Source organism: Plodia interpunctella, chromosome 3, assembly GCF_027563975.2.
Source record: "Plodia interpunctella isolate USDA-ARS_2022_Savannah chromosome 3, ilPloInte3.2, whole genome shotgun sequence".
Classification (NCBI taxonomy): Eukaryota; Metazoa; Arthropoda; class Insecta; order Lepidoptera; family Pyralidae; genus Plodia; species Plodia interpunctella.
Window position 1 is genome coordinate 9,117,566 of NC_071296.1, and position 15,088 is coordinate 9,132,653.

Here is a 15,088-nt window from a genome sequence, read left to right on the forward strand (position 1 = left end):
TAGTATCGTTGAGTTAGTATCCCATAACACAAGTCTAGAACTTACTTTGGGGCTAGCACAATCTGTGTGAAAAAAATTGTGAAGTTACAATAGCCGGATTTATTTCCAGACATTGACTCGAAACGATAATACAATTGCTAAAATCAAATCATTAAAAGTGAAATAAAAATCGTATGCAACAATTTCTATATCATAGTAATCAGTTAATTTACAATAAAAAAGTGTAGTTTTTCACATGTTTCTCTGTCCCTTCTCCCTATGTCCCTGCATGTGACCACGGGTACTTTTTGCCCATGGTGCAGGATTAAATATTTTTTCCTTAATTGTTGTGAAATTGAAATTGTATTGAAAATGTAAGTCATCATAGCCATATATACATAATTACATCTGAAATAAACAGCAAAACTATGTCACATGCTCGACATCTAAACAAAATCTATTAATAGTATAACAACACAAGTTCATTCACCCGATAACAACTGTTATCAATGTATATGCAAAGATTATAATTACATAATTAAACATAAATTACGTTATCTTTTTACTAAAATAAAGACTGCCGATTAATGGAAGGGTTCTGTAGAAAAAATCAATAAGAAATAAAAAGGTTACGAAGATAAAACATCATATGCAGATGGCATTAGGTATATTATTTGTATATCACACAAAACCGTTGCCCAAAATATATTAATATGTCTAGAATATGATTAATGAAAATACGTGCCGAGAGTTATTAAAAAGAAATATAATATGTGTTAGTAATTACCGATCGCAAATAGTTCACGAAAATCTTTTCACGGCTAAATCCAATTCTCCATACACAAAGCAGGCGCGCACAGCGAAACGTGAATAAAGGAGTGTTATTCAATAAAAACGAACTAAACAGACCCTATGTAAAGAAACCAGAAAATCTAATTATGTACAAAGAATGGGAAGCCATCAAAAATACATAGAAAAAGTTTTATATGAGAATTTTCTTCTCCTAGAGTGTCGACTTGGCGAATTTATGAAACCTAACAAAACCCTATCGATACAACACTACTTAGCTATTATATAGGAATTGTACATTTTAAATACATGTAGATTGATAGAGTTATGTCATTTTGGATTCCGAAAAAATGACACCTGAGAAAATGGTACTTACTAAGTTATTCCACAACGGGCACCTAGCTATATTTTTTAATATAAATTTGTAATTACCAAAAATATATTATATTTTTAATATCATATATGCCGTTTATGTTTGTGGAACACAATCATATCGAACCATTATTTAACAAATTTATAAAGAATAGCCAAGAATTTTCACTTGCCACGATCCTTAAAAATTCAGTCGGATCACTAGACAAGTCACTATCACTATTGCATAAGGCTTAAAATTAAAACACCACAACTATTAAGCTGCAGAAGTATTGAATCCACGGCACTAATCGTTGGTTAATTGCGAAGTTTTTCTTATTCCACGCGAAATGGGAGTTTTCTCATTAGTGTCAGCAAATTCATTTAGTTCCGCTCTTTTCTCACTGGCGCCACTAGACTAGAACTAGCATAATTGATTCAAGCATTCGATTTTAGTATTTTTTTCTTGGCACTTGTTTGAAGTTGAGTTTAATAAAATCTTCATTGCGAGTTTTACTGTGCCAAGGATGGCTTACTATTTTTACATTTGAATATTTTTTTAAAACGTCATAAAATATTAGATACCTAAACAAAATAAATTAGCAAAAAATGTAATTTGGGAAATAAGGTTAAGCAAGTTACATGACTATAAAATTATTTATTTCCCTTTATGTATACCTACCAGCAGGTTTGTTTTAACCTGTTTGCGTAAAAGATTTGAAAATTTTATTGAAGTTCCATATGTGTGAAGTATGCGCAACTTTTTATGTTAATTTTATTTTCATGAAAGACTAAAGTATTGTAATATATAGAAGACATAGCAATATCTAAATACCTGCAGTTTGGACCACTGTATCCTGCCTATGCAGCGGCTGGCGTTCCTCCAAGCCAACTTGGCTCCGAAGACTAGCTCCGTGGTGGTCAGCTGGTAGGTACCGGTCCTCTCCACCTCCTCCTGGACTGCCAGCCAGCGAGCTTCATGCGCAGGAGTGTTGGCCCTAGTGAATAATTAAAATATACAGGTCACTCACGTGTGATTATCAATGGAAAAGACGACTTTACTGTTTTAAATTTTTTAAGACGAGTGAGATTCGACTCGCTCCGCGTTCATATCATGATAGCTAAGTGAAATAATGTATATTTCTCACAGTAATTTTAATATAATTAAAACGAATAAGTAACATTTTTTGATTGGCTATTATTGACCATCTTTTTAGCTTCTTTCCGCCCATAACTGCTCTCTCTCTCTCTCTCTCTAAGTCTCTCTTTGTTTCGTAATCCCCCCCTGTCCTGTGCTTCTTTCATCTAAATTAAGCCCATCTCTTTGCAAGTCGCCCTGTAGTCCTATATTCATTATTACCGCTTTGGTGTAGGTACAATTCATTATTTATTCATTTATAACCCATGCAAAAAGAAAATTGTACAATTATTTAGTTGCAAATCAAATTATGTCTATGGTGCAAATCAAATTAACTCAATAACACATCATCTAATCATCCATGACGAGCTATAGAAGAATATGGAAAGACAAGACATATTGCTGACGGCAGACAATAGAATAATATACGTAACATGACAATGGGATCTTGATAAAATACAATGGGATATCATTGCACCGAATATTAAAGGGTGAGTTATTTTCATATTACGCGGTAAAATATGTGTCTAATGGATTGTACTACATTTACAATACATAAACAAACAAATAAACTCAACCTTACATTAATATTCTCAGGTAATGTGAATTTTATAGCTTTTATCGGTGAACACCATTATGCATTCCACCTGCGATACATTTACACACACCTTCATAGTTTTTTTTTGTGGGAATAAAGGAACAAACTGAAGTTTCTTTCCATTGCACTCAAGGGGATTGATAAGATTATCATACTATTTGGACGGGGTATTGTACGTTTTCAATATATTTAGCTTGTCTATTGGATAGATTAGCAGTATAGATATAAACTCAATTTACATAAATATAGCAATCAGGCCTAGGTTTTCTAAGCTAGCTGTTGGGCCTTGCCGCGCTCCGTCAAAGTATTGTCCAACAAGTGAAGTAGCGTCAATGTCGAACCTATGTTAAACTACAACATAGCGCAACGTATTAGTGAGGCCGCCCTCAAAGACAAAACCTCAGATTAGGTACTATCTCCAGGACATATGTCTAGTTACATTGTCGATATCAATATATCGACAATGTAACTAGACACGTACAATGTACTAGGTGGGGCATCATAACTTATTTTAATTATATCAACTAATATGGGTACTTTACATACCCGAAATTCCCACGGGAGCGAAGCCCCTGGACGCAGCTAGTCTAATATAAAAAAGAGGTATGACCTTCTGCGCACCAATTTGATTAGCAACGATTCACTTACAGCACCACTCAATACTTTTGAGCTGCTATTCGAATCTGTGCTTCGTATTGTTGCAATTTCATACCTGAAAGGGCTTCAAGAAACTACTCACTACGGTACTCACCTCCGTATTGACGCGAAGTACTGGCCAAGAAAGTCCTTGGCATCCTTCAGGACCTCCTCAGGGTCTCTTGGCACGTCTCCGCGTCCCGGGATAGCCATCACACTGCCAAGGCACGCTTTCTCGCTGCATGGCGTCGGCTGGAACAAGCAAATATTTATTTTCGTCTTGAACTTGATTTTTTTTAACCAGAAAAGGTAGAATTGTGTTTATAGCACCATACTTTCTTAAAGCCTTAATTTCTCAAAGTAATTATCTTACTTAACGTACCATGTGAGACAATATGTAATGTTGTAAAAATCAAATTAGGTAGATAGTAAAAATATCAACTTTAAAAGTCTAGTAGCCATTCCAAGACTAACAAAAACAGATTAATTAAGAAAGCAGCTAAATTCCTAGCAATTAGCTCGCTGAAAAATATCCCAGTTAAAATATCCCAGTTAAAATATCCCAGTTAAAATCTCCCAGTTTGAAAGATAAAAGAATTGAATTTGTACAATGTAGAGTTTTATTTAAATACCTCGAATTCTGAACACAACAGCAGAATATTTGTTAGATGTAAGTTAAATATCAAATTGGGGTAATATTCATAGTCACGTGCAGTCACCTTCGGACTGGTTAGCTGGCATAATCAAGTTATATTTAGGTGTCTAGAATGACCTAAATAATTACATCTATACACCTAGTAAACACAATGTAATTTAATTGTATATTTATGTAATAAAAATGTAATTTTCAGAAACTAGTTTTTCGAAAATCTGATCTCTTTGTTTTGCACTTGAACACACACACGAATTGTGCTCTCGCAATAAGTTTTCACTTAAATGACACTGATTGAAATTAAACCAACAATTAGTTATACAAGTAATTCATTACTGGATGGATATTATGCACCAGACAATCCTTAAGTATCGTAGATCTCTTAGAAAACTATGTCTATGCATCATAGTTGCAGCAAAATATCTGTTCCGAGTTATACTCAAATATGTCGGTATCTTAAAACTGCATTATCTTCACACCCGCAACTCCATAGCTCCAGGCAAGTTTCGTAACTGCCGCACAACATTCAACATCGTGTGGGTCTGTATGCGAAAATAGTTTTTAATAACCGGATAAGCTTAGCTTGGATTTAAAAATATTTTAAACTAGTTGTACCCTATTAATCAAAGGGTGTAATCCCTTGGGAATTGCATGATTCTGAACATCCTCAATTAGATAATTCGTACCATCGACTTAATTTTTAGTATGAATGCGATTAGTCTTATGTTTCTAAATTGAACTCTAAATTGGAATAATTCCGTAAAAGTTGGTAGGCTGAAGGCATTCTCTGCTAGTTAAACCCTTGGATCAAACAGAAAATGGCAAAGAAGGTAGTGCTAAAAATTCGTAGGAGATAAACACGCAAAATATAATGAATTCACGTCAAAGTAATACTATATCGACTGTGGACACTCGGAGTCAAAATAATAATAAAAACCTGTAATATTTGCGGATCACCACTTACTTTTCCTAACGTCAACCTACTTTGGAAACGCTATTGTTACCTATCAGCAGTCATTCTTTAGTACCTCGTACGCCACCCAGAATTAAGAGTAGTCTGAATATTGAACGTGAACCACACACTACAAATCTTATTCTTAGAAAATATGCAGCATATTCGAACCTCGGAATTTCGACTTCCTCTAAATACCAGCGAAAAGCCAAAATATAATCTTATTTATGCTCAAAAGGTTCAAATGTCACAGATCGTAAAGCTCATTCGTATGCAGCGAACACACCTAAACAAATATTTGACGCTGAACACTTTTCCCTTTGGATGTCCTATGTAAACATCACACTGCACACGCTAAATTGCCCAACAATAAAATCAAAAGAGCCGTCACGCTCAAGATATCTGTGTAAACAAACATATCATTCATATTTTGAAGTTAATATTTTAAATAGTGGAAAACAATGACAACTTTACCAGCCAGGCCGAGAGTTTCTTTATTGTTTTAAGAAGGAAACAAGATAGACGAACTATCCTGCTGGGGGCGAAAGAAGAACATAAAATTTGTCAGCTACTTCACCTGTGACGCAAATTGTAAAATTCAATCTAGGGAAAGAGCTTTTAAATAGTGATTCTTCTCAGATATAGATCTAAGCATATGTAGCATCTCACCAGCATTTCTAAAAATGTATCTGTTAATTCATTCAAATAAACAATACATTTTTCTATTAATTATCAGATATTAGACTTATTAAAGGTCGCGTGCGCTACTGATGTAAGTTTCTGCCCGGGCATAAACCAAACTAAAGATTTGTCTGGCGTAAGGGAGCGGTGGTGGTCGAAAGGGTCTCAAGCTCGGATTCTACTCATGCCACATGAGTTTATACCAAATTGACTTATGTATAGTAGTTTTCATCGACCACCACTTGCTTCCGGTGGAGGAAAACATTGCAATGAAATTGTTATACTCTTGTGTGTGAAATAAAGAAGGCAATAGAAAATACTTCATTAATATTGCCAAGAAAGTCGTTGTGTGTGTTTCGTTTCATGTATTGACTATGTATTACTAAATGAACGTAAGTGCGCATAAGAATTTTTGCCAGGCATAAGACCATATTAGGTGCCACTATTCAAACATTATGTACTGGTTATCTCTGTTTACATGACTTTGTTAATGTACATTTGCTAAGTAGCGTTAACGCTGGTCGCACATGGGTCTACTTTAATTGAATAATTTAGTTTAATATTAAAAATTCGTCATGTAGAAAAGTGATTTAACTTTGAGCATCACTGATAAAATTGTCACGCTCTATAACATACATTTGGTATTGCAATATTGAAAAAATATATTAAAAATTCACATTATTTAATAGCATCTTTTTATATTATAGGTAGACTGATATATTTTACTTAGCCGGAAAAACAATTAAAATTATAAATAGTTTTAGATAGGACCTATTCAGAAACTGCAAGATGTAAGTAAGTATACTTAGCCATGCAAAACATTGCAAGCAGTTTTTAATTGTCACTAAGGCATGACAATAATATCAAGAATTGTAAATATTTCTTGAAAATGAATTTTTGTTTCTAAATTTATATTACCTCTCTCTAACCAGCTAGTATGAATCGAAAAAAAAAATCGATAAAACTTTGTACTTAAAAGATATGAAAAAGTAAATCCGCTAATTTGACCAATACATCCAAAGTTGTTAATGAAGATCCATTGATGGTAATTAGGGGTTTTTGGTAACAAGATAAGTTATATTTCTGTACAATCGAAACAAGACTTACCACTCGGGGGCACGTATCATCGTAAAGTCGATCATACAAGTACTCTTTAGACTCGTAGTTCTTCAAAAATTTTGGTCTTATAACTCTTTTTGGAGGTTTCTTCAAGACCATGACTCCATTACCGTTGACAGTCGATTTTTCAGCTCCATTTTCGGGGGTAACTTTATTAACAGTGTAATTTAGATGATCAATAGGACAAGTGTTCATTGGCTCTTCAATCAGCACTTTATTAATGAATTCCGTATTATGGTTTACAAGGACTTCGAGCGAATCAGCGATTAGTGATTGAGAGGTCTGCACTACCGGCGCCATTTTGGATTTTGAATTTCCGAACACGTAATTTTATTAGCTAATGGCGCTTAGTTTTTTTTAAATAATTAAGTGAATGTTGCGAAAGAAAGTAGTGAGAACTAGTTGTAAGCAGGCGTTCCGTGTAAATGCCAGCGCACTACTCATTACATTACTTTATATAACAGTTATGTCTTGACTGACAAAATTATCCGCTGAGTTTGTCTTTGTAGTCCAGGAGCTAGTTAGATGTATATGCTACCTTTTGTATTTTTATTTTGTTTATTTTGTATTGCATTTGTCGGTGACGGACGAATAGAAACAAATAGAGGAGATTGTTGCCAAGTGTAGGTTGAATAAAATATATAAAATATTATATTTATTATATTTGATGATTCAACTAATTAGTTGCACTAAGATAAATCACCGTCCATGTGCGTGTCGGGCTATAGTGTAGGATTCCATAGTACTACAATAACCAAACAAGTGCGAATCGGATTCACTAGTCGCGCGGACCGAGACTACAAAACTGAATAAGATAATCTTACGATAATTAGGTTGTGATTAGGAAAATCAGGATGGGGTTAAAAAAACAGACTACAGTACGAGCATATTGCAGTAACATTATTGCATTGTAGGTACCGTCAAATTTGACGTTGATGTTAACCGGCGCGCCGCTGACGTTTAGACAAAATGCCGTACTTTGGGTTTTACTGCGCACGTTAAAGTTAACGTCAAAGTTGATAGTGCAACCCACTCTCAGTTATACAAATCTACATAGTTTTAAACATTACATTGTACACGAAGGAATTAAATACATCTAGTACTCGTAATGAACAAATTTTCCATTCAGAAAAAAATATTGAATAAAATCAACAAGAAAATTGGCGCGCTTTGTTTTTTTTTTCGTTAATTCTTTTTTTTTGGCAATTTTCTTTCGGCCAAACTTAGGAATTATTTTCTGAATATTAAGTATAAATTATAGTGATAAATACATATAGTCAAAGTCCTTGATTTATTTGACGTGATCTTAATATTAAATGTAATAAATATTTACTGGGATATTAAATTCTAGCCTGTCTCTTAAATCAAAAGGGGTGACTCCACTACAAACTATTAAGTAGATAGAGAAATTAAATGTCATATAAATATATTTCTTATATTTTAGATTGATAAAAGGAAATCTATTTGAAATTACAAACACGAACATACAAAGCTGTAAGTAGGTACAATACAATGTGAATTCGTAGTGTGTGTATAATACACATATATTCGTAGTGTATAATAACAGAAAATACACATGTATTCTACAAACATATCTATTAACGAGACTTAAGGTCTATATATTTTCTACTCTAAGACTTCTGAGTAAAGGGTAGACTCCACTACCCGGTTTTTAAAAGGCGTTTAAGGCAATTATTATAGCCTTGACAACTGATAGACAACAACAATATTTCCAAGGGGGTCGATGGCAGGCAACATCGAAGATCTTCAAATCTATAAAACTAGGTTTCGGGACATCGCAGCTAAATATGCAGCCGTATTACACGAGTTAATAGAGAGAAAGAAAGAGATAAGAAGATAAAAATAGAGATAATTCAAGTGGCAAACTATTCCATTTTTTATTTTTAAGTGCTTATGACTGCTGACGTATTTATTAGAGGTCTCTAGAAACTCTCCACCCCACATCAAGATAAAATTTGTGAATCATCACGTGAGTTTATCGCGTATTTGTTATAAGTATGACATTATTCAGTGCGCGTGATTAAGATTCAATATTTATTCATGTAAGCTAACTTTTTCTCCGCGTGACTGTGAGCTAGCTAAACATTTCTTTAACATTGTTATGAAAACTGTAACGTAGTATGCCTTTGTTGTTTTCATCCGGGGACGATGTGATCTTTGAGCGTAAATGTAACTCGCACGAATATTTGTTTGACATTTTATCGAGATACAAAAATGATAAAATTTTGTTTATTATGTCAATTTTGTTAATTTACACGTTAAGAAATTGTAATTTTTTGATGTTAAGAAAATTAGAATTTATTATAAACTAATTTTAAGTAAAAGAACTGACAAGAAAGTAAAAGAAACTTCTATTTTGACATCAGATTTATTGCCAAACTTAAGTATACGCCAAGCTGTGAGTATGTAGATACCTACTATATTATCACCATATCGATGATAAAAATTTGGTATTTTACTTACCTATTTGTTGAGAAACTAGCTTTTGCCCGCGGCTTCGCGCGCGGTTTCCTCATACAAACTTTGAACCCCTTTTTACCCCCTTAGATGATAAATTTTGAAAAATCCTTTCTTAGTGCACCTCTAGACCAAATAAGAAAACTACGTGCTAAATTTGAAGTTTAGACCCAGCGGTTTGGGCTGTGCGTTGATACGTCAGTCAGTCATTCAGTGGCTTCTTTTAATATATATAGATATATTAGTTACTAACATTTACAAATATTTATAATGGCTACAGTCTACCCATATGCCTTCAAAAAAACATTCCGGGTATTGGAGTAAACAATGAACTCATTTGCCGACCGCCACCCGCTGTTCATCTGTAGATACGGTCAGCAAAATTCGACAATTAATTTTACATTCTTATATTCACTCTCATGCCTATGCACCAACATTGTAAGACAAGCTACGCAATACGAAAAGCTACGATTTACTCGTTAAAAAAGAGTGGCGGTCCGTGTTGCATGTATCACTATTAGAGCGTGTACGACAACCTACAAGCGCCGTAGTGAACCGTAGTTTTCACGACACATAGACTGTTTTTACTAATGTAGTATATTTGTTATTTGAGCATTACAAGATAATTATAATTTAGCGGCCCCTATCCAGCTTCGCTCATGTAAAACATAATAAATTACACACATAAACCTTCTCAGGAATTACACTATCTATTAGAGAAATCCGCGTGAATAACCGAGTAGTAATTTTTGAGTTTATCACGAACAGACACACAGGCTTTGTTTTATAATATATAATGATAAGAATAAATATCACACACTGAAAAAGGTTTATCATATTGCAAATTGGTATATTATTTTAAAATAATTTCGTATTCCAACGAGATTATATTTAATATTTTACCGTAGAAATAAACAGATATTTCTGCTATCCGTACAACTTAATGAAACACACTTGAGCATCTATAAATTGTGTACGTTTCCCGCCAAAGGCGATAACAGTTGTCATAACGCCCGCGCGGACCGTAATCGCGATGTAATACACTAGTTCCATGTAATCAAATAATCGCAAGTTTTTACCCCCTTGTCTCAGTAAAGTTCGGGACTGCTGAGATTGGGAATAAATGCAATTTTGCTCCCGTTAAACCGACGCCGACGTTAAACTTAGATATAATTTTCCGAAAATGGGAGCTGTGTTTGTTAAATTAAATAAAAATATAGGCAAAACAGTTATGTATTTTGTTATTTCTATAATTATTACCGATAACTGTAATTAATAATAATTATTATAAACAAATCATAGTTAAACAGAATATTAAGCATAAACAAAATCTTCAGGAACTTTTGACAGTTTTGTCTTTTTTTGTACATCGTAGACGTAACTAAAATTATATAATTATTATCATATCAATGTCTAAGGGTTGATAAAATTAATAAAAATACATTGTTATCAGTATTAATTGATATGATTAGTCCTGGAATTATTAATTTTGTATCGTTATTTCAATGAAAAAGAGAGATATTCTTGGTTTTGTCCCTCAAAACCAAGAATATCTCATCCAAGAATATTTAAAGAATATAATTTTTATTAATAAGAGGTGTTTGCAAATTAAGTATAATGATCTTGGTACCAGAGATTTCCTTGTCTCATTGTGGATTCGAAAGCTGATCGCACTTTCCGTTCGTGGCATTACTTACGTAACTTTTTGCAAATCCCGATTGGATTATGCGTCTGTTTTACGTGTGTTAAGGAGATAAAACGGAGTAGGTAATCCACTGCGGTATTGTAAGGTGGCTGTCATGAATTGCCTATAACACCAATCTATATTTGTTAATATATTTGTTTAAAAATCGGGAATTTTCTAAAAATTTTTTTTTTAATAAACAGAATAAGACCTTCCTTCCTTCTGACGAGCTTCCTAGTTTTCTGTTCTCGCTTCCCTTTTTTTTTCCTAAAATTATGCAAATTGATACTAGAATAACGTGAGCTCAAAAATAAAACATTTTCTGTGATACTATCGTGTCCTGCGGTTCAAAACCTGTACATGTACGAGTACCATCGACCGCATGTCAATAAGAATGAATTGTCTCAATGAATTTGTATGTATGTACAGTCAATCACATCTTAAATTACTCTGCAGCATAAACTCTATTTGCAAATAGAGGCGAATTTGCAACGATTTTGGATAGCTGAAATACTATTCGTCTGTATACTATACTCAGGTAAAAACATCCGCTACTACGAAAGGGCAGATTACAACTTTTCTTTTGTCCCTAAATTATGTTAACGCAATCTATTCTAATGCTTTGTACCAAATGTCAAAAGGAAGCGTTTTGTTTCGGTTGTTTCAGATATTAACTTGTTTCTTACCTTTTTTGAATAAAATGGTAAATAGAATGAAATGATTTAGAGCCTCGATAAAGACAAATTTATTTTGTTTTTGTTTTTTTCTTGAGTTTCATACTTGGTAAATTTATCGCGTTTTCGTTATCACAAAATCGATTCATTTATTACTAATTTAAATTAATTATTTATTTTATTTTTATGTACTTACGGCAAAATATAGGATATATATTTTGCGAAGTTTTGTCATAAACAGGTTTAATATAATGATTATATTAAATCTATGTTTATGAGAAGACTGCATGTTGACGGAATTTATTACGATTTCATTTCAATGAAATCTCGAAAACAACTAAAACACATAACTTGTTTTATTTTGAATAGAAACAATGATATATTTCACCCATTTGAATAGACTAAGGTGCCGAGTTTTAGACAATAATATTATTGTGGCAATGGGATGGCTTGTATACATCTCATAACACTAGACAAAACATAGCAATTTACATTGTAAGATGGTCTCAGTGTTATAATAATAGTGTCATTGTCGTCTATTATCTTATTATTTTTTGTAATTAAATAATTCTATAACAGCTTTTCGTGATATCTACAAGATTTAAAAATCTACAGGATATTTTCTAACAGTGGTGTATAAAACTTAGAGCTAGTATAAGAATTTTGAAAATTTCACGTACGAAACTAAAAACAATTTTATCGTAAAATTCATATACTTGGGAAGAGTCCTTAGAGGGAACTTCCGGCAAGATTTCGGAAAAAAAATCGACTTATTTAATCAAAACTTAAGTATATCCAAACCTTACGTCAGTTTCATCAAAAATCCATGTCCCAGTTAATACTCCACCAAACTATCCGTCCCTGAAACTGTATAAGCCAGTTCGCAAAGTAGATTATGCGAGATCATCTATACGAGTGATATCAGCTCGGCCGCCATTGGTTATTAATAAAAACTTAATCAAGCGCGCAAAGCCGGCCAGGGAAGAGTGGGCCCGTATTGAATTGACGCCCTTTTTATATTATACCACGCGTGTCAAAGCGGCTTTTACCGACACGCCATTATAGTTCTAGTTTACGGCCAGTTTGATAGAATTTTTCATATCGACATAAAATTTCAGATTTAATTTTAGAACACGTTTGCGATATATGTCTAGATGGGGTCAGTGACTCTTCAATTTCATTGTTGTACAAAGACCTCCCACAAATAAGATTGAAAGCAATTTGCGTCTAGCATCTTCCTACGGCTTTGTCGATATTGTCGCCATGGTCTAATCTGCTGGGCATCTACCAACCACATAAGCACCTGATTAGTGGACGTCCAGCGCTACGCTTGTCGGGACGTGGCCGTCATCTTCCGGAATAAACTATCTCTCTCTCTCTCGAAATATTTTGTCTTCTCTTAATTAAATATTGGCAAAAATAAAACTGTGGTATGTTTTATTGAACTATTAAAAAAACCCCTCTCTATTCATTCTCAAGTCTATAACAGGGTTGGCACTCCTCAATTAATATATCGTAGCTGTGTTCCAAAGGTTAACGATATAAATATTCATAGACATCCTTATCTTGAAACGATTCATCTAATAATGTAGATTTGGACAATACATAGAGTATATATTCTGATTTATTTGTTTTGCTAATAATAATTAATTGTTTTTAATATATCGTCGTGCGGTCGTTTCATATTATTGAATATCTTATAGAAAAGTTAACACGTTCAAGAGTTCCTTTGTTAATTCTTTAGGTACATTTGTTTGCTAGATAAATAGATATAAAATAGTAAATCTATATATCTTCAACATTTTAAAGTTTGTTTTTGATGCTGACCTCGAGCTTCATGGCTTCACAGCCTTGAATGCAACCAGATACACGCGAAGATGTGATAGACCAAACGACTTATGTAAAAATTAAATTGACTGATTTTGATTTGAATTGGAAATAAAATATGAAATATAAATTTGATTTAAAATAATAAACACATTCTGACGGTAAGTGATGTGGTGAAAAATGACTTTTATTTTCAAAATATTATCGATAAAATGTGATTTCGTTCCGTTTCTTGAAGACATTCATTGTGTTCCCGGAGTTCTATAATTTCAATCCTAAAGCCATTTTGTCTGCAGTCTGATGAAAAACGGAACGTATTCGAAAATGGTATTTTCACAAATGATATTTTAATAAATTCCAGATTACTCTGCAATGAAATTATTAAAATGTCATTCCATTTAAAAGAAAACAACTGCTGCATTTTAAAGAATTGATAAATATTTCGTTTATCGACGTAAACGGTCAATTGCACACATATATCTATTAATAACTTACTACAAAAAAAACCTAATTTTTTTCATGTGGAAATCTGAAAACGTACGTGATTTGACTCAAATGTTCATGCGACATTGACTTCCCTTCCATTTTAATTTCCTTAAACAGGAAACGGAAAAGAATCGCCGCTCGACTTAAATAAGCGCCTACAAATTAATTACATTTGACTGACATTTATATAATAGAATTACAACTTGAAAATCAGAATTCTAATATTTGTTTTGATCTTTACGACAGTCGTGTTATTAGTTTACGAAGTTATTATAAAATTACGGTGTGTAAAGTCAACAGTACATAAACTAAACCTAAATCAATATTTTTTTTATACTAAAAAACAGCCATGCGGCCCACCTCATAGTAAGTGGTCACCACAGCCTGGGTTTCACATGCGCGTTGCCTATTCTGTGGCTTAGGATCTTTGGCCACAGTACCCTGTGATAGGGTAGATGACTGACAGATTTTTTGTTCGATGATTGACCAGTGAAAAAAATAATGTAATAATGACAATGCTTTCAAAGATATGACATAAGTAAATATAATCACACATTTTGAACTCGTCCAAACGCTTCATACTAAATGACACGTAGAAGTTACGTCACGAGTTGCCTGAAATGTTCACAAAGAAAGCACCAACGCGCATCCACCTTTAAATATTGCGTTTATGGTGATGACTTCATAATAAAAATTGTAACAAATTTTTTCTCTATTATTATGGACGAGATTATTTTTATAAATTTACTAGCTCTTGCCCACGGCTTCACCCGCGTTAATTTTCCGAGATGACGGGTCCCCTGGATGACCCTATCTCCTTCTCCATACTTCAAACTATGCATGTATGCAAAATTTAGAAGAAATTTAGAAGATTAGTTGAGTAGATAAAGCGTGAAGAGACAAACTTAGTTTCGCATTTATAATTTTATTTAGGAAGTTAGGATTAGGATAGGATTAGGATTACTTTTTAAATGGAACTCTGAAATTACCAAAGTTGAGGTTAGAAGTTCAGATTGCTTGGCAATTACAACAAAAATATATTTA

General features: G+C 33.3%; 1 protein-coding gene across 3 annotated transcripts in view; it reads right to left on the reverse strand.

The window, feature by feature from the left end:
• The window catches only part of LOC128683748 (nitric oxide synthase-like protein), a 101,100-nt gene that overhangs the window by 23,885 nt on the left and 62,127 nt on the right, over positions 1–15,088 (reverse strand). For 2 of the 3 annotated variants that reach the window (XM_053769664.1, XM_053769663.1), the window contains exons 3-4: positions 3,607–3,743; positions 1,955–2,117 (exon numbers count right to left, since the gene is read on the reverse strand). In XM_053769664.1, the coding sequence (XP_053625639.1) occupies positions 1,955–2,117; positions 3,607–3,743 (300 nt within the window). Of the gene's footprint in view, positions 1–1,954; positions 2,118–3,606; positions 3,744–6,883; positions 7,316–15,088 lie in introns of those variants that run through there. The other variant, XM_053769662.1, reaches the window with a different exon arrangement.